This window comes from Herpailurus yagouaroundi, unplaced genomic scaffold (assembly GCF_014898765.1).
Source record: "Herpailurus yagouaroundi ecotype Mexico unplaced genomic scaffold, PumYag 160, whole genome shotgun sequence".
Classification (NCBI taxonomy): Eukaryota; Metazoa; Chordata; class Mammalia; order Carnivora; family Felidae; genus Herpailurus; species Herpailurus yagouaroundi.
Genome location: NW_024412401.1, coordinates 21,730,736 through 21,758,717, shown reverse-complemented (window position 1 = coordinate 21,758,717; position 27,982 = coordinate 21,730,736). Strand labels below are relative to the sequence as shown.

The 27,982-nt window shown below is 38.6% G+C and overlaps 1 protein-coding gene across 3 annotated transcripts in view; it reads right to left on the bottom strand.

Moving 5' to 3' along the window:
- Positions 1 to 431: 431 nt before the first annotated feature.
- MELK (maternal embryonic leucine zipper kinase) overlaps positions 432 to 27,982 on the bottom strand; it is a 98,427-nt gene continuing 70,876 nt past the window's right edge. For 2 of the 3 annotated variants that reach the window (XM_040481697.1, XM_040481698.1), the window contains exons 12-18: positions 27,530 to 27,661; positions 23,479 to 23,598; positions 17,453 to 17,684; positions 14,038 to 14,134; positions 12,278 to 12,446; positions 3,097 to 3,200; positions 432 to 955 (exon numbers count right to left, since the gene is read on the bottom strand). In XM_040481697.1, coding sequence (XP_040337631.1) covers positions 778 to 955; positions 3,097 to 3,200; positions 12,278 to 12,446; positions 14,038 to 14,134; positions 17,453 to 17,684; positions 23,479 to 23,598; positions 27,530 to 27,661 — 1,032 coding nt within the window. In that variant the 3' untranslated portion in view covers positions 432 to 777. Of the gene's footprint in view, positions 956 to 1,361; positions 1,998 to 3,096; positions 3,201 to 12,277; positions 12,447 to 14,037; positions 14,135 to 17,452; positions 17,685 to 23,478; positions 23,599 to 27,529; positions 27,662 to 27,982 lie in introns of those variants that run through there. The other variant, XM_040481699.1, reaches the window with a different exon arrangement.

Genomic DNA, 27,982 nt, shown 5'->3' with positions numbered 1-27,982 from the left:
AATCCATACAAATACAACTTGAGTGCTAGCCTTTAGAGACCAATAAAATGAAATAAAAATACAAATTTGGGGCCAACATTGAGACTTAAGGAAAATTACCATAAAGTAACATTTCATGGGGGCTCATAGTTCAGATACTTATCATTGTTGACCGAACACACTTACTGAAGTCAATACTCTTTTATTCAACATATTAAATGTGTTGTTTAACTCTGGTAACCACAGCTGTGACTTAGTTAACGATCTCAATAAATCCTACTTAAATCAGAGACAGGAAAAAATTATGCAAATGAATTCTTATCTGTTTTTTTCTGCCCAAGGCATATTTGATAACAGATAAAACATCTCCAAATAGTCTCTACTTAATTGTCAGGAAGCCATTTGAGGTTTTATTTGTATCAAAACCAAATACAAAGAAAAGGAGAAGCCTGCCATATTCACAAATGATTTTATTCAGAAAGAAATTACACATTAAAAGGAGACATAGTTGAGAGCTTATTTTCACATATGGAAGTGAATCTAGGAAAGTCAACAGTTATTAATATACAAAACCACATGATTAAAAAAGACAGTAATAGATAATGACAGATGGGCTTGCCTTAGACTCATCTGCAAAATATCTTTTGTTTAAAAACAAAAAGATATTTGTCTTTAAGACAGCTCTTTAGAAACAAGTCTAGAGTTCCAATGGACTTTAAAAATCAAACCAATCATACCATTCTCCACACAGGCTGTATCACACCCATATTCATCCAGCAGGGGTAAACCAGCCAACAATTATACCTTGCAGCTAGACAGGATGTCTTCCACTAATCTCTTGTAAACCCAGGCATCACCCTTAAGCCTCTGCCTCTTGATACCCACCACGTCGGGTTTCTGAAGCTGGCACACTTCTAGTTCAAACTGCATTGTCACTTTACCAAAGTCTGACTGTGTTTGACACTTCAGTGTATACCTATGAAAACAAGATAAGAAGCCAGTTAGTAGCAGAACCATGAATATTATGTATAAGAAATCTCTAAGCCCATAGGAGGCCAGTGGAGAAAACGAACCATTATTTCATTAAGCAGTATCTTACTGCTTACAGTTTCCAAATGACTTAGCTATACCTTAATCATGGAGCATGACTAGTGTTTTTGCAAAAGCTGAACTAAGATCTTAAGAAAGAATAAAGATGAAAGGCTTTACCAGAACTTTCTCTTGTCCAAAGAAAAGCCTTCCTTTCATAGCTACCAATGCCATTTATGCTCAAGAAATCTTCTGGTCTTCCTTATGCAACTCTTTCAACAGTGTAATCCATGAGCAGTAGGCCATTTCCACAATGTTCACAACAAAGGAAAGCACAGGGAAGATTAAGAATATTTTGTTGTGTGCACCTCATCAGAAAATTCTTTCATATAAATAAAGCTGAAGCCACCAACTGTCAGAAGTGTGTGTGTTTCTGAGGTTTTCTAATAGTAATAAGAGGTTATGATCATTACACTTTATGGCAGAGTTATAACAGAAAGCCCATGGAGATGGTCCATTTCCATGGTTGAAACACATGGGGTGTGTGTGTGTGTGTGTGTGTGTGTGTGTGTGTAGAAATAAAATTAGAACTGCCATATAACAATTCTGAAAATGGAAAAGCCCAGGCCAAATGAAGCCTTAAAGACATCTTAAGACTTAAGAATCAGGTATGTTCTTGCAAAGTTACATAAATTGAATTCATGTAAATCAACTTTTTAATTAGTTTGCAAAATATTTTCATTTTATTTGTCTTACTAAATAATAGACAACAGGATCAATTTTAAATATCAGTTCCCTAAATATGTGGGGCACGTGATTAGGTACTGTTCCACAGAAGCGTGGAGAAATTACTTGTATCTGTTATGTATTTGAGGTTTTACAAAATATCATTCTTTCTCTTACTTAGTTATGTGTTTGGGGTCTTCATCTCTTAAAAATGAGCAGTCATCATCAGACATGCCAAAAGAAGTATTCTGTAGTTAAGGTTCCTGACGGGAAGATGAAGCATAGGGCAATTCAGTCATATGGAGAGAAAAGCCAATTCTTCATGAATGAAAAAAGATAATAATAGAATATACCTGAGATTAGTAACATCACATCCCTGAAAAACTTAGCTTTTGATGTTCTTCTCTGTCACAAAGAAGTTAAAAACAAACAGAAGAGATAAAAAGGGAAAAAAAGGGATCAAGGCAGACACTTTGCCGTTGATGAGTAAGTTAGATGGATAAATTATTGGTTAACAGCTAGTTGGCGATCTGATAGAAAGATCACATGCTGAAGGAATTATTGAAGGCTTTCTAACATAGATTTGGCTAGAGGTTCTGGAACCACCGCTGAACTGCAAGCGTGAAGAACGGGTCAGAGTGAGTTATATGTGTTCTGATGATGCCTAAAAAAGAAAGCCAGGGTCCAGGTAAGGAATGCTTACCAACATGTACAGATAATGAAAAGTAAAATTACTTTTGCAAAAGATTGTTTCTTAAAATCTTCCTCTAAATTGAACATCTAGTTAAATGTTTTTTATTGAACACTGAAATCTAGTTAAATGTTTTTTATATCAATTAGTGGCTCTTTTTATCTGCCTCAATAATGAAATTTGAAAGACATAACTGGAAATACTTAGAAATATGAACATCTTAGGTAACGAGAAGAGGTCTGGCCATTCAGACCATGAGATCACAGCCACGGAGGCTTTGCCGGCAGCTCACTGAACGGTGGGAAAGAGTTAAGGTGAAATAATTTCCTAAAATGGTGAAAACCCAGTCCTGTCCAACAGCAAGTCATAAACAAAAGGTTTCTATAAACCCCTGATTGGTCTGAGGTGTCTCGACTGGAAAAAAAACTGGAAGGAGTTCAGATTTTTCCTATTTTGAAAAGTCTAATTTTGAAAGTGGTGACAATATGGCACTAGCTCATACAAAACCAAAGAAGCTAAATTATGAACAATGACACTGCCATAAAAGCTTTTTTGATGAAAATGAGGTGGGAAAAAAATTTTTTTTAAAAAGAGAAGAATCAATACATGTCTTCTCAAAGCTCAAAAGATATCAAGTAATAAATGCAACAGCCTCTAAGTGTGCTTCTTACCCCTTTTGTACAAAGTCAACATGCTTCTTTGGAAGAACAGACATTATTTCATTCAAGAGTTGATCTGGATTCACTAGTTTGGTTGTAGTCACATTATAGTGAAGCTTAAAAAAGAAAAAGAAGGGGTATGAAGTAAATCTTTACATCAACACAAACACCTTCCTACCTAACTCAGAGATCCCAAAATCATTATAGCACCAGTTCAAATGGAAGCATTTCCAGAAAAATACTGAATTTACAACCAGTTCTTGGTAAGCTGGAATAAGATGGCACTGGAAAGCTTGGAGAAATTAACTTTCACTAGTAAGTACATCCATATCATCCTTTTTAACTTTTCGTCCTCTTCTCCTACCAATCTTTTTAATGAAATAAATATTAATTAACATCTATCTGTTTGAGCTTTACTTGTTTCTCCCTTCCTGTGCTATGCCAGAAACATTAATTGTCCTAAGATGTAAACTGTGAGAGATGAAACAAATGGCCCAGGAAATGTGGTTTGAATATATACCTGACCCTTGAAAAACGCAAGGGCTAGGAGTACTGACTCTTCATGCAGTTAAAAATCCACAAATAACTTTTGACTCCCACAAAACTTAATAGCCTGTTGACCGAAAGCCTTACAGATATCATAACAATCAGTTAACACATATTCTGTATGTTATGTGTATTATATTCTAAGTTCGTATAATTTAATAAGCTAGAGAAAAGAAAATGTTAAGAAAATAAAAAGGGAAGGGGGAGGCTGGGTGGCTAGGTCGGTTTTGCATCCGACTTTAGCTCAGGTTCTGATCTCATGGTTCGTGAGCTCAAGCCCCATATCGGGCTCTGTGCTGACAGCTCAGAGCCTGGAGCCTGCTTCAGATTCTGTGTCTCCTTCTCTCTCTGCCCCTCCCCCACTCATGCTCTATTTCTCTGTCTCTCAAAATAAATAAAGGTTAAAAAAAATTTTTTTTAGGGGTGCCTGGGTGGCTCAGTTGGTTAAGTGTCCGACTTCAGCTCAGGTCATGATCTCAAGGTCTGCGAGTTCGAGCCCCGCGTCGGGCTCTGCGCTGACAGCTCAGAGCCTGGAGCCTGCTTCGGATTCTGTGTCTCCCTCTCTCTTTGCCCCTTCCCCGCTCATGCTTTGTCTCTCTCTGTCTCAAAGATAAATAAAAACATTAAAAAAAAATTTAAAAAAAAAATTTTTTTTTAAAAAGGGAAGGGAACATATATTTACAGTACTGTACCATATTTATCAATACTGTAAGTTTACACTGTTTACAAGATGAATCCTCTATCTTCTATTAGTACCTACAAAAATACTGTCTTATATGATACAAAACATGACAGATGTTACATGTATTACTCACACTAGATATCAAAAATGAAAAGATAATATGCAAAAGAAATTCATATTTATTTACAGGTATATTTATTTATTTACTCATGCATTGATAACGAAAAACCAGCAATATGACTGCTTCATGGTAGCCTGGTGTAATCAATATGATTGCTTCACAGTAGCTTAGCCTACACACTAATGAATAAATGGTTATAAAATTTTATGGGATACAGTAATACAGTCACATTCATAATACAGTATTAGAAACACTGTTATATATATTTTTAAAAACACCTACTGGTGATGATAGGCTGATAAGCAGTTTCTCCAAAGACAAGAGAAGCATACTGTACAGTAATGTTATTCTTTGAAAACAAAGTCATGAAACAGTAAGAAAACTAACACATTATTAATTTTATAGTAAATACCACTCACCTTGTGTCTAAGTAAAGATAGGCTATCCACTTCCATATGAGTCTTGCACACAAGGTTCTACACGAGGAACACTTAGGTAATGATGATGATGGCACAAAAACGTCTCCTGTGGCTCTTGTCATACAGTTACTACACGTTCACATGACACTCACACACATACACCACAGGTAAGTTTATTAAGTGTATGCCATGGTGATTATTTACTGCTCATCAGGTAGAAGTGGATCATCATAAAGTCCTTCATCCTCCTCTTTTTCATGTTGAGTCGGCTGAGGAGGAGAGGTTGTTCTTGCTGTCTCAAGGTGGCAGAGGTGGAAGAGGTAGAAGGGGATGAGAAGGGGCAGGCACACTTGGTGGAACTTCCTGGAAATAGGTCGCAATTTGTCTGACTTCATGCTTTTTCATTTTTCTAAAAAATGTTTCTGTCCAGTACCAATCCTCCTCCTATCATTTGCTTCAGTTTCAGTGCCCATATCATAAAAGGCTCCATGTCATAAAAGAAGTAAAAAGTAGTCCTGAATTATCAAAACCCTTTTGCCAGTTTGTCTAATGTCAATTTGGTTTCTAGCACTGCTTCTTCTACATGTTCTCCCTCATCATGTCACTGGTTCAGATCACTTATCTCCATCAACTTATCTTCTGTTAATTCTTCTGGCGTGGTGTCTATCAGCTCTTGACTTTCTCCCCATATCTTGAAGCCCCATAAACACCCTTTTTTGCCATATCCACAAACTCTTTCATAATTTCTCTGTTTGGCTCTGCCGTAAACCCTGTGAAGTTATGCACAACATGTGGACAGTTTTCTCCAGCAGAAATTTGTTTTAGGCTTAGGCTTTCATGATTTTTCTGTTACAACAATGGCATCTTCAATGATGTAATCCTTCTAGACCTTCATGACATTCTCTTCCATAATGCTGACAACCCTTTCCATAGTACTGTGTGTAATGAGCCTCAAAGGTCCTTATGACCCCCTCTTCTAGGGGATGAATTAGAGATGCCATGTCTGGGGACAAGCACACCACTTCGACACCTTCAGTGTTGATCTCATAGGATTCTGGGTGGTCAGTGGCATTGTCCAATACCAAAAGAATTTTTTTTGTTGTTGTTGTTTTGGGTTTTTGGGTGTTTTTTTTTTTATATATATGAAATTTATTGTCAAATTGGTTTCCACACAACACCCAGTGCTCATCCCAAAAGGTGCCCTCTTCAATACCATCACTCACCCTCCCCTCCCTCCCACCCGCCATCAACCCTCAGTTTGTTCAAAAGAACTTTAAAAGGCAGTCCTTGGGGCACCTAAGTGATTCGGTCGGTTAAGCATCTGATTCGGATTCTTGATTTCGGCTCAGGTCATCATCTCAGGGTGGTGAGATGGAGCCTCACGTTCAGCTCTGCACTGAGCATGGAGCCTACCTAAGATCGATCCTTCCTTCCTCCCTCTCTCCCTCTCTCTCTCTCCTTCTGCCCCTCTCCCCTGCCCTCTCTCTAAAAATAAATAAAATGAAATAAAAAAATTAAGGCAGTCCCTTACTGGCAAGGTACTTTTTGACTTCATTGATGAAATCTATCCAGAAAGAGAATTCTCATTGTCTATACCTTCTTGTACAACCAAAAGACTGGCAGTTGATGGTCATATTTTCCCTTCAAGACTCAGGGGTTAGCAGCTTTATAAGACAAGGGCAGTGCTGATCATAAACCCAACTGCATTTGCATAGAATAGTAGAGTTAGCCTATCCCTTCCTGCCTTAAAGGCTAGTGCTTCTTTTTCTTCCTTACTAGTCAATGTCTTTTGTGGCATTTTTTTTTTTTCCGGAATAGGGTAATTTTCTCTGCTGTTCAGGAAGATATTCTTTTTCCTCAATGATTTTCTTAATGGCATCTGGGAACCAGTATCTACTGCCTCTTGGTCAGCAGAAGTTGATTCTCTTGTTATCTTAACTTTTTTTTTTTTTTTAATGTTTATCTTTATTTTTGAGACAGAGAGAGACAGAGCATGAGCGGGGGAGAGGCAGACAGAGAGGGAGACACAGAATCCGAAGCAGGCTCCAGGCTCTGAGCTGTCAGCACAGAGCCCAATGCGGGGCTCAAACTAGTCAACTGCGAGATCATGACCCAAGCCGATACTCAACCGACTGAGCCACCCAGGCTCCCCTTATCTTAACATTTTTAAACCAAATCTCTTTCTAAAATCATCAAACCATGCTTTGCTGGCATTAAATTCTCCAGCTTTAGATACCTCACCTTCTTTTTGCTTTAAGTAGTCATAACATGACTTCATCTTTTCTCAAATCATATAAAGCTTATAGGTATGCCCTTCTTACAGCAATCCTACACCCACGTTAAAGCTGCATTTTCAATACGAGATTAAAAAAAAGTATTTCGCAAAAAATGCAAGGTTTTTGTGCCTGTTGGCATAGCTGCCACAATGGCTTCATGAGTTTCCCTTTTCTTTTTTTTAAACAATGGTCCTTACACTGGATTCATTTATCTGGAAATGGTGGGCAACCGCAGCCACAGACATCAATCTATGGTACATATCAAGCAATTCAACTTTTTCTTGTAAAGTCATGACTTCTCTCTGCTTCTCGGGAGCACATCCAGCATCACTACTGGCACTTCATACAGGTCCCCTGGTGTTACTCAAGGTGTATGGCATTGAGCTACACGTGATTTATACGTTTTAAACGTATTTAAAAGTGAAAAATATGCAAGAACCACAAAAGATCATTTTTGACTGTGATATGCAATTCACTGAAGGGATCAATTGCTCACGTGGAGACGATTAGCATCACACAGCGTTTTTAAGCAGATACTCATAACACAAGCTCACCGCAAGAGCAACAGAAGAATAGCTACGAAATTATTACAGTAGTAAAGCATGTATTACAGTTGATTTTATGCAGTTATGATTTAATAATGCATCTTTAAGTTTGTTTACATTTCTCTCAACTGTGAATGGCACCATGTACAGTATGTGTTTGTGTGCATAAGTTTTGATAAATTTTAACTTTTTATATCTGTTTATATCTTATGGTAGGGTAAATGATCAAATAGACTAATATCTACATATCTTTTTCTTAATTTTTTTGATATTTCTAGGCCACGCCGTTTTTGAGTTTTTCCAAATTGTTGCAAGTCCCCCCCAAATTTTCCCAATATACCTGTTTAAAACAATATACATGTAAGTGACTCATGCAGTTCAAACCCATGTCATTCAAGGATTAACTGTATTTTTATTTAGTATTTATATATTCCAATCTGATTTAGAAAAACATAATCAGCAAAAACTAGTAACATATAGTTTCTTTAAAAGTAAACTTAAGATCAGACACCTGGGTAGCTCAGTCAGTTAAAAGTCTGACTTCAGTTCCGGTCATGATCTCACAGTTCATGGGTTCAAGCCCGACATCAGGCTCTGTGCTGACAGCTCAGAGCCTGGAGCTTATTTCTGATTGTGTGTCTCCTTCTCTATCTGCCACTCCCCTACTCGCACTGTCTCTCTCTCTCTCTCTCTCTCTCTCTCTCTCTCTCTCTCTCTCAAAAATAAATGTAAAGGGGCACCTGGGTGGCGCAGTCGGTTAAGCGTCCGACTTCAGCCAGGTCATGATCTCGCGGTCCGGGAGTTCGAGCCCCGCGTCGGGCTCTGGGCTGATGGCTCAGAGCCTGGAGCCTGTTTCCGATTCTGTGTCTCCCTCTCTCTCTGCCCCTCCCCCGTTCATGCTCTGTCTCTCTCTGTCCCAAAAATAAATAAACGTTGAAAAAAAAATTTTTTTTAATAAATAAATAAATAAAAAATAAATGTAAAAAAAATTTAAAATTTTGAGTCCAACTTCAGCTCAGGTCATGGTCTAACAGTTCATGAGTTTGAGCCACACATTGGGCTCTCTGCTGTCAGTACACAGCCCACTTCAGGTCCTCTGTTCACCTCTCTTTCTGCCCCTCTGTTTGCAGTCACTCGTTCACTCTCAAAATAAATAAATAAACAAACTTTTAAATAAATAGACTTAAGATTTTAAAAAGCTAGTCCTCCTGATTGTGTTGACAGTTTCACAGGTGTCTATATAATGCCAAAGTACATTAATCACACCTTTTTAAGAGGTACAGGTCATTTATTTAGGTCAATTATACCTCTATAAATCTTTTTTTTTTTTTAAGAGTCAGTATAAAAAAAATACCAGATAAATAGCAGTGCAGATGATATGCCCATCTGCAGGTGAGTGTTCAATGACCAGAGTTCAGGGACCCAGCTTCAAGTTATAAAAGGAACAAGTGGCACAGCTATGACAAGGACCCTCTCTGTCTGCTGGGTCCCCATCCAGGGCTGTTTCACCAAACCAAATTGGCTTTGTCAAGATAATAAACAGAACACTTCCAAATACAATTTAAGTGATTCCTTGTGTAAAATAAAGATTTAATCTGGGGCGCCTGGGTGCCATCCAACTCTTGATTTCGGCTCAGGTGATGATCTCATGGTTTGTGAGATCGAGCCCCATGTCAGACTCTGCACTGTCAGCATGGAGTCTGCTTGGGATTCTCTCTCTCCCTCTGTCTCTGCCCCTCCCGTTTGTGCACATGCTCACTCTCTCTCTCTCTCTCAAAATAAATAAATAAACATTAAAAAAAATTAATCCTAATTTATCTGTTCAAATTTCAGATTTTTTCAACAATCTGTAAAAAAGCCTACAAGAGGCTTAACTATACATGATCTTCATCTTAACAAACTAAGGTGTTCTTTGTACCATCCTTCTAACTTTTCTAAGTTTATAATTTTTTAATGTGAGAAATAGGTAGAAGGGTGCCCGGGTGGCTCAGTCGGGTTAAGAGTCTGACTTTGCCTCAGGTCCTGATCTCATGGTTTGTGGGTTTGAGCCCCGTGTCAGGCTCTGTGCTGACACCTCAGAGCCTGCTTCAGATTCTGTGTTTCCCTCTCTCTCTCTCTGCTCCTCTCCCACTTGTGCCTCTCTTTCTCTCTCTCAAAAATGAATAAATAAACATTAAAAAATAAAAAGAAGTAGGTAGAAAAAATGAAACAAATTTCCTAAAGCGAGGCCTGCAGTTCTGCAAAAACTTAAACCATTTAAAAGGGTTACAGATCCAAAATTAGATCAAGTTTCTGATGTTAGATGTGTGTTAATGAGGACTATGGTTCTGCTACATTGGGGTTAAAAATGCTCAACATGGATGATAATTTCACTCAACACTGGAACACCTTTGGTATGCCTGGGTGGCTCAGTCAGTTGAGCATCTGACTCTTGATTTAGGTTCAAGCATGATCCCAGGGTTGTGGGATAGAGCCCCATATCAGACTCCACACTAAGCATGAAGCCTACTTAAGATTCTCTTTCTCTCTCTCTCTCTCTCTGTCTGTCTCTCTCTCTCTCTCTGCCCTATTTCCCCACTTGTGCATATGCTCTCTCTCTGAAAAGTACAGCATAAGGAATACAGTCAAAAACATTTTAATAACATAGTATGGTGCCAGATGATAACCACACTCATCATGGTGAGCACTGCATAATGTACACAATCATGAAGTCACTATGTTGTACACATGAAACTAATGTAACATGGTATGTCAACTATACTTCAGTAATAAAAATTTTAAAAAAACTGGAATACCTTATATAATAGAGCATTTCACGTATATTTCACAGAGGCAGCTTTGTTTATGCATCCCGGCTCTATGAAGGTGCTGGGGTAGAAATTATCTCCAGTTTTTACAAATAAGGAAATTGAGGCAGGCAGGGATAAAACGACTTATCCAAGCTACAAAGTACGAAGCTGAAGCTAGAACTCAGGTCTTCTCATTCCCAATCTGTGTTTTTTCTCCTACATCCGGGAAGTAGTGGAGAATCCCTAGAAAATCAACTAACATCTTAGCAGTTCCTACTGGAAAATGCATTCAGGGGCCAACCAATTTACACAGGTGAACATTTTTAGGGTATTATCCACTAGTATTTGACAACTGCTTAGCTTCTCAATAATGTATATGATTGGACATGTTTCCTTAATTTTCTTTATCTAATGTTTTTCAGGAAAATGGCACTATGGTTTTCTTAATTTTTTTTTTTAACTTTTATTCATGTTTGAGAAAGAGACAGAGCACAAGCAGGGGAGGGGCAGAGAGAGAGGGAGACATGGAATCTGAAGCAGGCTCCAAGCTCTGAGCTGTCAGTACAGAGCCCAATGTGGGGCTCGAACCCATGAACCATGAGATTATGACCTGAGCTGAAGTCGGACACTTAACCAACCGAGGCACCCTGGCGCCCCAGCACTATGGTGTTCTTGATCCCAATGTCAGTGTTTGAAATATTTCATAACTGTCTCCATCTACAGAAATCTTAGAACAAAAGAACAAAATATACCTAATAAACAGCCATATGCAAAACTTTTCAGTACATTATACAAATTCAACAGGCAACAGATATTAATGGATAAGTCCTATCTTCTTCCACTTTAAAACAGGACATATCTGAATATTCTCCCCAGAAGCACACTTCTATCCAACAGCTCATCATTTTCCTTCCCCAAACAGGCCCAGATTTGTCCCAAATGAGAGTCTCAGTGCAAAACCTGAAAAGACCCAGTCCCCAAATCACAGAGAACACTACCATCTCCTCTTCCCTCCTCTTGGAACATGTTTTTATTACAGCACAGAGTAATATCCCTGCCTGTCTTCACTGCCACTCTATGAGATCCTCAATGACATGGGCTATGTCATTTCCAAGTGGAGTCTTATTTATACCTTTACCTCTTACTTCCCCCAAACAAAAATGTCATTCATTAGATGTTTGAAGGAATGCTCAGAGAGAATCCAAGAGAGTAAGAAGTATTTTATATCTACTAATCACTTCTTTTCCCTTTCCTTTCCCCATTGAACATATTGCCCATACCACTGACACATTAAGCCTTTTGAAAGCATGACAGGACTATCAAAGTTCCAAACCTCTTAGGCCTGTGAGGACCTCTCAGCCTACCTTCCCAGTGTGCTGCTCAGAATTTTCTTCACATACACCACACTCAAAGTTCAAATTCACTTCCCATGCATTCAAATATTTTGTGAGGGCCTACAGAGATATCCATGTGTCAGAGACTCTTCTACATGCCAGAGATATGACAATTAAGCTCAAGTCCCCGTCCTTAAGGCAGCTCTCAGTTCCTCCATATGCCCCATGTTTCCCTGCCTCCATATTGCCGCTGTGATTGATCTCTCCACTTGAATATTTGGATTATAGTTATTCGCTCCTTGGAAAGAGCAAGTTTGTATAATTTACCTCTGCATTCTCAAAGCCCACTGCATCAAAACACATAAAATAAAAAATCATTCATTCATTCGTTCATTCATTCAGTACTTCTCTTGGAAAAGAAAAATAGTCTGGTTAGCAGCCAACTTCTGAAATCCACATTAAAGAATTCCAGTGCACTTACCTTTAGTCTTCTTGGCCCATCTTTGGCAGAGCCCTTCCTTCTGCTCCTGGTAAGCACAGTGATAACCTTATCCAACCCCCTTTCAAGGCTCCCAAACACTTTGGTTCCTTTTCTTTTTGGAGTATCCTCTACGTGTGCTTGGTTGAGATCCAGTTCCACTGAGCGACACCTTAAAAAGAAAAAAAATCCATGAGTAAAACTGGGCCTCCTGCCAGTCGGGGCTGTCACAAGCCGTTCAAGTATGCCAAGGCGAATGCCAAGGCCAGTCCAGCTCACTACTCAGGAAGCACAAAAGCCATCTCCCACTGGAACACAGCCATCACCCCTCCCCTCAGCCAACTGCCCCTTGGCAAAACTATTTTTCCCCTAGCTTTTAAAAAAAATATATACAGAAAAGTTGGGTGAAGAGTACAATGAACCCCATATATATATCCTCTTAGATTCAACAGTTGTTAATGTCTCACCACATTTGCCTTCTCTACATATATAAATGAATACATTAAATATATGCACATCTTTGCTGAACCATCTAAAGGTAACCCATCTGAAGATACCATGAGACTTCACTCTGAAACACTTAAGCACACATACCCAACAAATAACGACATTTTCTACATAACCACAATACCATCAAGACAATTGATAATAATGCCACAGTACTGTCTAATATCTAGTTCACAGTCTAATTTCCTCAACTGCCCTCAAAATGGATCCTGCTTTAAAAAATAGCTATTACACTGGGGTGCCTGGGTGGCTCTGTCGGTTAAGCATCCAACTTTCACTCAGGTCATGATCTTGCAGTTTATGGGTTTGAGCCCCACATCGGGCTTTGTGCTGACAGTTCAGAGCGTGGAGCCTGCTTCAGATTCTGTGTCTCCCTCTCTCTCTCTGCCCCTCACCTGTTCACACTCAGTCTCTCTCTCTCTCTCAAAAATAAACATTAAAAATTTTTTTTAATAAATAAAAAATAGCTATTATAGGGGTGCCTTGGTGACTCAGTTGGTTAAGTGTCTGATCATGCCCCATGTCATGCTCTGTGCTGACAGTGTGGAGCCTGCTTGGGATTCTCTCTCCCTCTCTCTCTTCCCTGCCCGTCCCTGTTCATGTGCCTACACTATCTTTCTCTCAAAATAAACTTTAAAAACATTTAAAAATAAAAATAAAAAATAGCTATTATAGACGATGAGGGGTGTCTGGCTGGCTCGCTCAGAGGAGCATGCGACTCTTGATTTCAGGGTCATGAGTTCGAGCCCCACACAGGACGCAGGGATTACTTAAATAAATAATATAAACATTTTTTAAAATTAAAAAATAAAGACAATGAAGGGACGCCAATGCTGCCAAACTGTCCATGTCCATACAAGAGGGATGAGTTTTCTTTGACACACCAGTTGGTATCTTTACTATATGAAGAACTGCTATCAGTGGATGTCTACACTCTACCAGGAGAAGCATCAGAAAAGATGGGCCTCAGAAAGGGGACTATGTGGATGGGGCCAGAGCCACTGTCTTCCCAAGCTGCTGTAAATTAAGATGCCAGTCCTACTGCTGAAGAGTTTCAGATTTCTTCCCCATGAGGAAGGCAGCAACAACAGCTACAGTAATGGCCACAGACCATCCGCATTCAGCTAGACATTTCTGCAGTCTCCGACATAATTTACACAATGGCTTGTTACCTTAATCAGGCTGATCATACGTGAAAAAAGAAAATCTGGCTACATATACTAAAGATCAAAGAATCTAAAAAACAGAACACTTACCGCCTCTCAGGGCTAATGACACCTGTCATTAACTTCTCTGTTCCTGCTGAATTTATTGGCATTTTAACTGGAGTTTCTTTCAGGCACTGGTTTCTGGCTATTAGAAAAACAACACAAACCATATGTAGCTGACATATTATGGTTTCAAAATTTCTGTCAATAATGCATACATCACTTATTCATTGACTCAGAAATACTGTAATCACTTGGCCAGTGGTGTTAAGGCTCTACTTATTTAAAGAATTATTTCCATGTGATTTATAATAAAAACAAAATCATTTTGGCTTTGCATGTGTGGCTCTTCTTTTCCTTCACTACAAAACCGAGTCCATGATTAAAATTTTATTATAAATATTATATGACAAATTTAAATAGATCATATAAATACAGATTTTATGACTACTGATTCTCCTTTCTATAAACAAAAGTCAATCTGTATTTATACAAGGATCCAATTTGTGCTTTTAATTGAAAATAGTATTGAGAGGTATTCATTCAATTCTTTGCCCTACTCAACTCCTGTTAGGCAAAGAGAACAGTCCCCGTGAAGGCTTGACAAAAGCTTTAAACAGTGTGAGCTTTTGTTATTTTTCTATTCTAGAATATAAATTCTATTCTAGAATTTTGTGTTTCATTCTAGTAGGGTATTTGTATCCAGATAATTTGTGACAAATTCACAATAACAAATCTGGTTACCACTATTTAGTTAACTTTTTGTTTATGATCTAAAAGTTGCATACCCTTTAGAGGGAACAACACTTTATAACAAGCATATGATATCAAGTTTTTAAGATGAAATTAAAGATTTTGTTTTGTTTTGTTTATGACTATCAGGACTATTTTCACTGGTTCCATGAGAACAAGAAAATAATATCTCTGAAAATATCTTCATCTTTGTATACAAGGAGTATCTACTATTATACACAGTTACTCGTTGATGAAGTATTGCTGACTGTATTGTACCAGATTAAGTGATTAATGCTTATGTGAAAAATGACTCAGATGAAAGAAAGTAAAGTACACAGCACTAATGGAAGCTATCAATCGGGGCTTTAGCCAGTAGCTTCTGTAGGTGGCTCTTATGTTTAAAGAAAAATAGCCAATAATAACTTTAGACCAACACAATCTTTCTCACAAGCTGAGAGGAAGTTTTCTATGCAAACTGATGATACATTAAGATTATAAACTCCAAACTATCCATGTTTCAAAACTTTCAGAATTACATAAAAAGTTAAAACACACAGGGCACTTGGGTGGCTAAGTTGGTTAAGTATCCAACTTCAGCCCAGATCATAATCTCGTGGTTTGTGGGTTCAAGCCCCGTGTTGGGCTCTGTGCTGACAGCTCAGAGCCTGAAGCCTGCTTCAGATTCTGTGTCTCCCTCTCTCTTTCTCTGTCCCTCCCCCGCTCACACTCTGTCTGTCTCTCTCTCTAAGATAAACATTTAAAAACAATTTTTTTAAGTTAAAAACACATAATAATAGAAGGAACTATAAGCATCAAAGGCTTAAAAAAAAAAAAAGCCCTCTGGGGCGCCTGGGTGGCTCAGTCTATTGAGCCTCCGACTTCAGCTCAGGTCATGATCTCACAGCTCGTGGGTTTGAACCCCGCATCGGGCTCTGTGCTGACAGCTCAGAGCCTGGAGCCTGCTTCAGATTCTGTGTCTCCCTCTCTCTCTGCCCCTAATCCGCTCACAGTCTGTCTCTGTCTCTCTCAAAAATAAATAAACATTTAAAATTAAAAAAAAAAAAAAAAAGCCCTCAATGAGTTAAAGTCCATCTTATCTCCCTACCCAACCCCGATTCACAAACAATACTGTAGCTATATTAACAAGTAACAGAAGAGAAATACCCCATTAGGAAAAAAATGCAATAGCAGCTACTACTAGTAACATCTGACCTTAGTATCCAAACGTTACCTCACTGAACCCTCATAACAACCCCAGGCAGCTATACATGCTTATCACACCAAACTAGCTAGCTTCACAATTCTGGGGAAAGTGTTGTTTGAGCTGATGAACGAGATAATGCAGTTAACAGAATAACAGAACTTCCAATAAATATTCTGACAAAGTTGATCATAATATCTTTACAAGAAGTAGAGCTCTGGAACTGGCTATCAGGCCCATTAGCAAATTAGAAGCACAATGGCAGGACATGATTTAGCAGTACTTCACATGGCAAGGTCTTGGAGTTTGGGTTCATTAGGCTCTTAACATAAAACAAGAGTAGGTTACAATTGCTAGAAAAAAAGGCCAAAAAGGTTTAGGAGTCATTTTAAAAAGTGACTTGGGGGCACCTAGGTGGCTCAGTCAGTTGAGCATCCGACTCTTGATTTGGGCTCAGTTCATGATCCCAGGGTCGTGGGAACGAGCCCTGTGTCAGGCTCCATGCTGAACATGGAGCCTGCTTAAGATTCATTCTCTCTCTCTCTCTCTCTCTCTCTCTCTCTCCCTCCCTCCCTCCCTCTCCCTCTCTCTCCCTCTGCCCCTCTCCCCCACTCACACTCACGTTCTCTAAAAATAACAATTTTTTTAAAAAGTGACATAGACTAGATCACAATAAATAAAACCCCTTCAGGCTCTAATTCATTCTTTCTTTCAACAGATATGGCCCCACTATATACCAGGCACTGGGCACCTACTAAGTACCAGACAATAAAGACAACCCCTACCATATACTATGCCATGTTGCAAAAATGGCAGACAGAATCTCTACTCTCATGATGCTTACAGTCTTATCCTGATGAGACCCAGCACTAGAAAACTGGGTTCAGTTCTAGGAACTGACAAAATAGAATGTGCCTAAATGAGGCCAGCAAGAAAACACTGAGGTGTCATAAAAGAAGCCACTTAAATAATTGGTGAAGACTGAGCTGATAAGGAAACCAAGGGCAATGAGAAAGTTGTAATATCTGGACGCAGATCTAGATCTCTAGAAGGACATGACTATGAGTGCTTCTGAAATATGAGCAAGAGCAGGATCAGATACCAGAACTAGAGATCCAGATGAGTGAGATCTCAGGGCTCAGCAGAGACTTCAGTTTTAGTCACCATAAGTGGGGGCAAAGGAGAAAACAAAGTCTAAATCTGGATATATGACCTTGGGCAAATCACTCGTCTGAGCCTTGTGTTCTTCAGCTGTGAAAAAAACAGGTGGATGAAATGAGCTCTAACTTGCCTTTCGGCTTTGATATTCTATGATGCTATACTTCAACTTTACATATGTGAAAAAGAGAAAAAATATCAATAGAAGTTGACTAATATGCTTTCATTTCAACCAATGCAAATAATATAGGATAAAAAAAAGCATAAATTCCTGAGGGCAATGCTAGCCATTTCCAACCTATTATGTGCTTAGATGGTAAGAATAGAATTTGAAGGTACTTTACCCTGATCAGTACGTATAGCAAATACCTTTTGAGGGTGTAGTGTAATGATTTGGTGTGGAGAGTATTTCTCTCTTATGCTGGTTCTTATTAACTGGAGTCTTTGGCTCAGGAAATACAAAGCACTCATCATTCTTTACAGCAGATTTAGGCGTATATACATTCTCTTTGTTCTTTAATTTATTGGCAGATGCTCTGCATAATACTGGAGTTAATGATTTAGATTCCAGACCATTTGATTCTGTCCAATGCTTGGCAAACTGGAAAAAAAAAAAGTTACTGGATAAAGCACAATGAAGAAGAAGAAAAGTCAATTTCTCTACAACATGCCTTAATCATTTGCAAATTACCATGCACCATTTTTACTAAAATGAAATACTCTCAAAAGGATATTACTGGCAATACCAGGAAATTTAAAAATGTATATTCAATTCTCTTTAGTACACGTAGATCACTTTAGTCTGTTCTACTGACAGATCATTTTCAACATGTTTTAGGCTGAGTGTTAAATCAAACACACCCAGATCTCAGGCAATACTGAGAATGGTCACAATTAAATCCCTGAGGAATTGTTTCCCATGCCTAGATTCCCATGGTTTCTCTCTAATGTGTACCAAAAACTAAGTGTTTAGTGATTACAGCAGAAAAACCATGTTAAAATACTCTTAACAGAAATGTTGCACACAAAATATTTTTTAATCATTTTGGATTTATGGTTGAGCTTGCAAAAAAGTAAGGAGGGGCGCCTGGGTGGCACAGTCGGTTAAGCGTCCGACTTCAGCCAGGTCACGATCTCGCGGTCCGGGAGTTCGAGCCCCGCGTCGGGCTCTGGGCTGATGGCTCAGAGCCTGGAGGCTGTTTCCGATTCTGTGTCTCCCTCTCTCTCTGCCCCTCCCCCGTTCATGCTCTGTCTCTCTCTGTCCCAAAAATAAATAAATGTTGAAAAAAAAAATTAAAAAAAAAAAAAAAAAGTAAGGAAAATCCTCAGAGGCTAAAGAAGAGGAGCATGAATCCAGAGATATAATAAAGGCTGAAGCTGTCCATTGCTCTAAGGCCATCTACCTACCACCTCAGATAACCTGCAGCATGGACGTTAACAGCCATGGAAGCCTTAGGCCTATGCAAGGTGGTAAGTTAGAACCAAAGTGCTCATGAAAAGCCAGAGGGGGCTATAACTAAAATGAAAGGCGGGGTGGGGTGGCTCGGTCAGTGAAGCATCCTACTTCAGCTCAGGTCTTGATCTCACGGTTGCCCCACGATCACGACAAGCCTTTGTCAGGCTCCCTGCTGATAGGACACAACCTGCTTGGGATTCTCTCTCTCCCTCTCTCTGCCCCTCCCCCACTTGTGGTTTCTCTCTCTCCAAAACAAATAGACTTAAAAAACAAAACAAAACTAGGGCACCAGGGTGGCTCAGTCAGTTAAGCCTCTGATTTTGGCTCAGGTCATGATCTCATGGTTCATGGGTTTGAGCCCCACATCAGGCTTTGTGCTAACAGTGCAGAGCCTGAAGCCTGCTTCAGATTCTGTGTCTCCCTCTCTCTCTTCCCCTCCCACTCTTCCTCTCTCTCTCTCCCTCTCTCTCAAAAATAAATAAACATTGGGGTGACTGAGTGGCTCAGTCGGTTAAGCGTCCAACTTCATCTCAGGTCATGATCTCGCGGTTTGTGAGTTCGAGCCCCGCATCAGGCTCTGGGCTGAGAGCTCACAGCCTGGAGCCTGCTTCAGATTCTGTGTCTCCCACTGTCTGCCCCTCCGCTGCTTGCACTGTCTCAAAAATAAATAAACATTTAAAATAATAATTAATTAATTAAACATTAAAAAAATTATTTTAAAAAATCTAAAATCAGGGCAGAAAACATGAATAGACACTTCTCTAAAGAAGACATCTGGATGGCCAACAGGCACATGAAAATGCTCAACGTCGCTCCTCATCAGGGAAATACAAATCAAAACCACACTCAGGTATCACCTCACGCCAGTCAGAGTGGCCAAAATAAACAAATCAGGAGACTATAGATGCTGGAGAGGATGTGGAAAAACGGGAACCCTCTTGCACTGTTGGTGGGAATGCAAACTGGTGCAGCCGCTCTGGAAAGCAGTGTGGAGGTTCCTCAGAAAATTAAAAATAGACCTACCCTATGACCCAGCAATAGCACTGCTAGGAATTTACCCAAGGGATACAGGAGTACTGATGCATAGGGGCACTTGTACCCCAATGTTTATAGCAGCACTCTCAACAACAGTCAAATTATGGAAAGAGCCTAAATGTCCATCAACTGATGAATGGATAAAGAAATTGTGGTTTATATACACAATGGAGTACTACGTGGCAATGAGAAAGAACGAAATATGGCCCTTTGTAGCAACGTGGATGGAACTGGAGAGTGTGATGCTAAGTGAAATAAGCCATACAGAGGAAGACAGATACCATATGTTTTCACTCTTATGTGGATCCTGAGAAACTTAACAGAAACCCATGGGGGAGGGGAAGGAAAAAAAAAAAGAGGTTAGAGGGGGAGAGAGCCAAAGCATAAAAGACTCTTAAAAACTGAGAACAAACTGAGGGTTGATGGGGAGTGGGAGGAAGGGGAGGGTGGGTAATGGGTATTGAGGAGGGCACCTTTTGGGATGAGCACTGGGTGTTGTATGGAAACCAATTTGACAATAAATTTCATATATTGAAAAAAATAATAAAATAAAATAAAATAAAATAAAATAAAATAAAATAAAATAAAATATCTAAAATCAAACTGTGAATTAAATATAAATCCGCCCCGTAAAGAGGACAGCACAACAATGTTGTCTGTCCTAGGCTTAACTCTGGAGAAGCAAAATTCTCCTTTAATAATTTGCAATTTCACATAAGTTTAGGGACCAAATTCATACTTTCTGCATGGTCCTATGTGCATTCAAGGAAAATACAATCCCTAGCTCTTAAAAACCATTCCAGAGAATAAAAAAGGAACACATCCCAATTCATTTTAGAAGACTACTATAATCACAATACCAAAATCAGATGGATGGATGGAACAGAATGCAAGTAGAGGAGAAGAAAGACTTTCATGCATTATTTGACATTGTTCTATATTGTCTAAATGTTTTACAAGATTAATGTATCCATGTATAATGTCTGTAATAATAAAACTAAAATTTTCAAAAGAAAAAAAGACTTATATGAGACAGAAAACTATAGGACATTTTCATTTAAGAACAAAGAAGCAAAAATTCTAAACAAAACATTAGCAAACTAACCCCAGCAGTGTATTAAAAAGATAGTAAACTGGGCTTATATAAAGAATACAAGACTGGCTTAACATCATAACTATTGATATAACATATAACAAACTACATTATTTAATGTAGTTAATTATATCAACTAGTGAAAGAAACAAAAATAGATGATTTTCTCAATAGGTATTTTCTACAATACAGATTCATGACTTTAAACAAATCTTAGGGATGGATGCCTGGTGGCTCAGTTGGTTAAGTGTCCAACACAGGCTCAGGTCATGATCTCGCATATTGGTGAGTTTAAAGGCCCCGCGTCAGGCTCTATGCTGACAGCTCAGAGCCTGAAGCCTGCTTCAGATTCTATGTCTCCCTCCCTCTCTGCCCCTCCCCTGCTCACACTCTGTGTCTCAAAAATAAACAAACACTATAAAAGAAAAATTTAAACAAATCTTAGCAAACCAGAACTAAATGAAAAACAGGTCTTAACTTGAAAAAGACAGGGTGGGAGGTGCAGTGGAGAGAGAGGAAGGCTGACAAGGAGAAGGAGAGTGAGGGAGAGTGGGAAGGGGAAGGTTTAAGAGGGAGAGGGAGAACATACATCATACTTAATGATAAAAGAAGTATTCTTTTTTACAACTTGGAAAAACAGTGTCTGCTATATTGCTAGGTCTACTAAGTGCAGTAATAAAAAAAAAAAAGATATTAAAGGTTTAAGAATTAGAAAGGAAGAGGGATGCCTGGGTGGTTCAGTTGGTTAAGCATCTGACTTTGGCTCAAGTCATGAACTCATGGTTCATGAGTTCGAGCCTCGTATCAGGCTCTGTGCTGACAGCTCAGAGTCTGAAGCCTGCTTGGATTCTGTGTCTCCCTCTCTCTCTGCCCTTCTCCTACTCACAGTCTCTCTCTCTCTCAATCACTCAAAAAAAATTTTTTTTTTAATGTTAATAAAAGAATTAGAAAGCAGAAACAAAACTGCCACCCATAGATGATATACTTTTGTACACAGAACACTCAAAAAAATATACAGACACATTATAAGAATTTAAGAGTTTAGGAAAGTTACTGAATATAAGATCATTCACAAAAATCAATTTCATATCTATACACCAGTAACAGATACAAAACTGTGATTTTAAAAAACCTACCACTCCCAACAGCAATAAAAAAATAAGAGTATTTAGGAATAAATCTAATAAAAATATAAGACCTTTCTGGGGAAATTTATAAAACTTTATTAAAAGCAATTAACTAAAACCTAATAAATGAAGAGACATACTATGTTTATGGATAGGGGGATTTGAGGGTCTAGATTTCAATTTTTCCCAAGTTGAATCTTAAATTCAATGCAATTTCAATTTTTGAGTGTATGTGAAGTTTGTCCAAATGAGTCTAAAATGTATATGGAAATGCAACGGGACAAGAATAGCCAAGACATTCTTAAAGAAGAATTGGCCAACCAGAGAGAAGAACTATTACAAAATTAAAGTAATTAAGATGTGTAGTAGTGGTGAAAAAAAATCAATAAAACAAAATATAGACCAGAAACAGATACACTCCTATGACAACTTGATATATGATCAAAGCACCACTGTAGATCTGGTGGTGAAAGAATGAACTTTTCAATGTAGGAGATATAACTTTATACTCACCAGATTACAAAATATTTAAATATTAAAATATTAAATAGCCAAAAATATCAAGTATTAATAAATATGTAAAGCAATGGGAACAGTCTTCTACTTCTGGTTGAAGTATACTTAATAAAACCACTTTGGGGAAAAAACTGGCATTATCTGTTAACGCTGAAGATACTCATTCCACTCCTAAGTATATATGTGATAGCACTCTTACATATGTGTAATAGGGGCCCTGCTGCACACAAGAGTTAGCCTAGCAGGTCCTGGATGGAAGCTGGGTAACCCAGCTTTTAGAAAATTCCCAACATTGTTGGGATAAGTTTGTTTGTATGGCTGGAGCACCAAACCCTGCTGTACCAGACTGTACAGACTACAAGCAGTGTGATTTATGATGAACGACAGCTTTTCTTCTAGAAGTCTAGAATTTCTGTGATTGTGACGAATTCCACCAACATAGAAAGCCTGTGTAACCAGCCCCAGTAAAAACTTTGGATTCTAAGTCTCTAGTGAGCTTCCCTGAGTAGAAACATGCACACCTGCTCCTGTATTTCACTGCTGTCAAAGAGAGTGCACTCTGCGTGGCCCCCTCAGAGAGAGTGGAGGAATAACATTCACTGTACATCCAATAAGTTCAACAAATGCCAAATAAGATTAAAAAAAAAAAAAGATTATCAAAAGGAGAAGAAAACAGATCAGTTGCTGCTCTGAGTTGGGGGGAATAGGGAGTTGGCTACAATGAGGGACTCTAGGAGAGGGGGCAACAGAACTGTTCTTGATTTTGATGGTGGTCACAGGACTGTATGCATTTGTCAAAACACACAGAACTGCACACTAAAACAGTGTTAACAAATAGTTAACTATATGTAAGCTGTACGTCATTTTTGGAAAGGGGGAGGGGAGGGGAAGGGAGGGCAGGGGGAAAAAAGACAAGCGAAAAGAGGAACAGTGCTCTAAAATGGAATATTGGCTTTGTTCAACTTGGAAATAAATGGCTTCCCTTTTGTTCATATTCCAACAAATCTCTCATTAATGTCTTCAATGGCTTAGGAATTCATTAAATTTGCAAGCACACACCCAATACCGTATATTACACAGACTTACTATACATACTCACATTAGAGTCTAGATGTTTTTATAATTTAGGCAACATACACTGCTTTAAATAGTAAAATAAATAACCAACCTGTGGTGTTTGTGGGGTGGTCACACCTATTGATGAACTGTCTCCACACCAATCATAGTCTATCAATCCAGCCACATCATTTTCATCACTTGTCATATCTTCTAGACTCAGATTCTTTGACTATTCAAAAAATAGAAGAACTCAGAGACAATGCCATCATGGTTCAATTTTTAAAAGATTATGTTCGAGGCACAGGGCAAGGCCCTGGAAGCAGAAACAAATCAGATAGTATACTAAAGGAGCTCACCGTCCAGGACAGGAAACAGGAAGTCAAAAAATGCCAACACAAATTATGAGGAGACTCTCTGACTCTCAAACATGTCTTGGAACATGTTTACATATATATTCTTTAGCCAAAGATAAATTTGGCTTTATTATCAGATAATCACTATAACACCAGAGAAACAACTCGACTGCAAATCTACAAATAAAAAAGCTCTGGGGTGCCTGGGTGCCTCAGTCAGTTAAACATCTGACTTTGGCTCAGGTCATGATCTCATGGTTCGTGAGTTCAAGCCCCCCATTGGACTCTGTGCTCACAGCTCAAGCCTGGAGCCAGCTTCGGAATCTGTGAATCCCTCTCTCTCTGCCCCTCTCCTGCTCACTCTGCCTCTCAAAAAATAAATAAATGTTTCAAAAAAAAAAAAAAGCGCTCTAACAAAGTAGAAAACATAAAAGAAATGACTTTGAAATACAGGTTTCTTTTTTTGCAAATACATGCAGAATATGTAGCAATTTTTCCCAGTAGGAATAAACTAGCTTTAAGACAGGTCAGCTGGGGAGAGTATTTGGGGTCCTGTGCTAACAATACCCCCACAGTCATTTATCTCCCCCCGCCTCCATAAACTAAGGGTATACTAGACACACCCTAAATTCTAAGACTATGGAGTGTAATTGGATCTTTTATTTCTCCCTCCTTCCATTTCCAAAATTCAACATCTAGTTAAGCCAGCCAGACAATTTTACTTGAATTTCTCATACGTCACCATTTACTTTCCAGTCCCACTACCACTGTTCTAATTCAAGGACACATCTTCTCAGACCTGAACTATTCAAACAGACAGTATGGTCTGTGCCACCAGTGTTTCTACTCTCTCAACCAGGGATGACAGAGTTCTCCAATTATCATCAACTAGAACTGGCTACATGGAGTGCTAGCCGGAGAAAAATACTAAAGCTAAATCTAGGCTCAGTGGAGAAAAGTAACGAACGATGGCCATCCCGAGCACTGCCATAGAGAGTAACAGCACACACACATCCCTAACTGAACAAGTCTATATACCACTGGATACATTTTTCAAAATTACAGTCCTGTCAAGTGACTTATCCTATCTTGCTCAAAAATCAATTGTTCCCATTACCTATAGCATAAAGTCTAACCCTTCTGACATGGCATTTCAAAGCTCTCTACAATCTAGCTCTCACCTACCCTCCCAACTCACTCCCTCCTTCTCTTCCTCTTACTTTCGCCCTCTTGACCTCTCAATCTTTAGCCAAACCAAATCTTTAACCAATCTGATTCCTGGATCAGACTGTATTATTGTCTTGCTGAAAATGCCATCTGCTGATTAGCAGTTCAGGATTACTTACTTTCTTATAAAGAACACCTCAGAGAAAAAAGGGTGATTCTACCAAAGGGGAGAACAGTACAAAGAAACTATGTTTCAAGTTTTAATGATTTGCATAAAAAGCAGAAAATAACCCAAAATTTTATTTCTACACTATTTCTTATTATTAAAATATCTACCTACCATAAAAATTGATTCAATAATGCCCAAATAATTACATGATCAGGGTCAATGCTCATTAGTTGAAAGAGAAGAGTAAGTATCTTCCCAGATACTTGAATACTTCATAATTCTTAGAAGCAGATGAATTGAGATTGGGCCAATCCAGATGTAAGAAAATTCAATGGCTTAGGAAAATATCTCAGAACTGTTAACAAAGGTGTTATAAATGTAAAAATTTTGCTGAAGTTTATTCTAGGTACAGACTTATCTAATGCCATTCTGCAATTACCTTGATCAGAAACAGAGTTCATGATTTTGTGTTCTCTTTGACCCCAAGATCTTCACTTCAGTCTGAAAGTTTAAAGGGTCTGGAAATGTGGGCAGGATGAGTGACAGGACAACTCATGGAGTCCATGGGTAAAAGATCTGTCTGGGCATGGTGTATTCACCAATCCAACAAAACTCTCCAAGAATGGACTAGAAAACCATCCCAGGAATGACATTATTTCACTTCAGAGATCCCTTTACCCTTTTAAGTGTAGCTCCTGGTACTTTAAAAAAAAACCCGTACACTTTTAAGTAAAGCTCCTGGCACTTTTAGTGCTTAGTTTGGCCAAAAGACCAACTAGGGAGGAAAGGAGAAGAGGCAGAGACTGACAGGGTCTGGAAGGGACATAAGATTCCCTATACCTGCAGCACATGATTGATAAGTGCCATAAAGAGAGATCTAGGGGCGCCTGGGTGGCTCAGTTGGTTAAGCGACCGACTTCGGCTCAGGTCATGATCTTGCAGTTTGTGAGTTCGAGCCCCGCATCAGGCTCTGTGCTGACAGCTCAGAGCCTGGAGCCTGCTTCAGATTCTATGTCTCCCCCTCTCTCTACCCCTCCCCTGCTCACGCTCTGTGTCCCTGTCTCTCAATAATAAATAAACATTTAAAAAAAAAAAGAGAGAGAGATCTAAATGAAACATTAAAGGAATTCAGGGAGGTCAGAGGGAGATTCAACACAAGATCATGAAAAAGGTAGCTTTTCTTTTGACATAATTTTGAGAGGCAGAGAAATAAAATCACCTCACACATAGTCATTTGGGCTATACTGGATTAAATAAAGAGAGCTAACTACCTCTCTCTCTGAGAATAATAAAAGTACAATTTCCTAGTGTTAGAATAATTTAAATTGCAACCTAAATTAATCAGACTGATTATATTCCAAAGTTCCCACACCCATCCAGCAAAAGATTTGGAAGGCAGTATTTTAAACCATGGGAGGTAACAAAAACTCAGAAGATAGAGACTAATGGGAGTTCTTAGGAATGACATGGTGCTTCCAAAAATGTAAAGCTTCTCCATCATTCTAAACACACATGACAAAGAAAAATGAGACAAAAAGGACAAAAGTAGAAAAAATGTGGTCACAACAAATTCATACAAGGTATTTGAGTTATATGAGCTATAACTATTGCTCAAAACAAAAACCTAAACCATCAACATAAATGAGTATCAAAATATTCATTAAAGTATTTCATGTCATATAAAAGACAATACATCCTATTTTCAGAAATCTTACTCCCAATAATTTTTAAAAATTTTTATCCCCAACCCAATAATACAAGTGTCCTTTAAAAGCACTTGTATTAATTATATACATAAATTATATAAATAGGGGCACCTGGGTGGCTCAGTCAGTTAAGCGTCCAACTTCAGCTCAGGCCATGGTGTTGTGGTTCATGAGTTCAAGCCCCGTGTCAGACTCTGTGCTGATAGGTCAGAGCCTGGAGCCTGCTTCAGATTCTGTGTCTCCCTCTCTCTCTGCCCCTCCCCTGCTCACACTTTGCCTCTCAAAACTAAACATTTAAAATAAAAATTTTTTTAAATACATTATATAAACACACACACACAAAAAAAATAAAATAAAATAAAATAAAATACAATAAAATAAAATAAAATAAAATAAAATAAAATAAATAAACACACCAAAGAAGAATGGAAAGTCACAGTCAAATAAAACTATATTATCTACAGGGAGTAGGTTTATGCATAAGTTCTATTTTCCTTTAGCTTATCTGTGACTTAAAATTCTTCTACAACAATCAAAAATTATTTTCGTGAAAAACAAAGGGGAAGAGAGGATTATTTCCATGTCATGTTAACTTTGAAATTTTTAGAGTTCAAGTTCTGAATGTCCCATTTTCCTCACCAAAAATATTTAAATCATAAAATGTCTTGCCTCTGGCTCCTTGACACCAGTGGTGGACCCACTCATGAATGGAGCAGGCGTGAGGCCAGAGCAGTCGGTGTTCACACAAAAGGTTCTAACATTTACCTTGGTGTTTGTGAACGGGGTATCACTGGCTTGTCCACAGGAAAAAGAAGGAAGCCTTAAACGAACTGGTTTTCCCCGAGCCTTCTTGGCTAGCAGCAGAAGATAGGTAGCTGTGAGGTGATCATACTGCCACTGGAAAAAAGAAAATCAAAGTTGTTTACAAGACTAAAGTTGTTTTTTGAAATAATGTTTTATTTTACATTAACTTTTTTCCATTCAGAAAAAATAACCGTCCCTTGTACCGTGTCTCCTTCACTCTCTCATACACACACAGACAGACACACACACACACACACACACACACACACTTTCCACTCCCCAGAGGGAACCACTTTTAAATACTTTAAGCTATTTTGTCTATGTTTCTATGTTGCTTATAATTTAATTTAAATTTAAATGGCTTTAAAATTTTTCTTCAGCTTCAGATATTATCTATGAATTTCCTAGTATGGA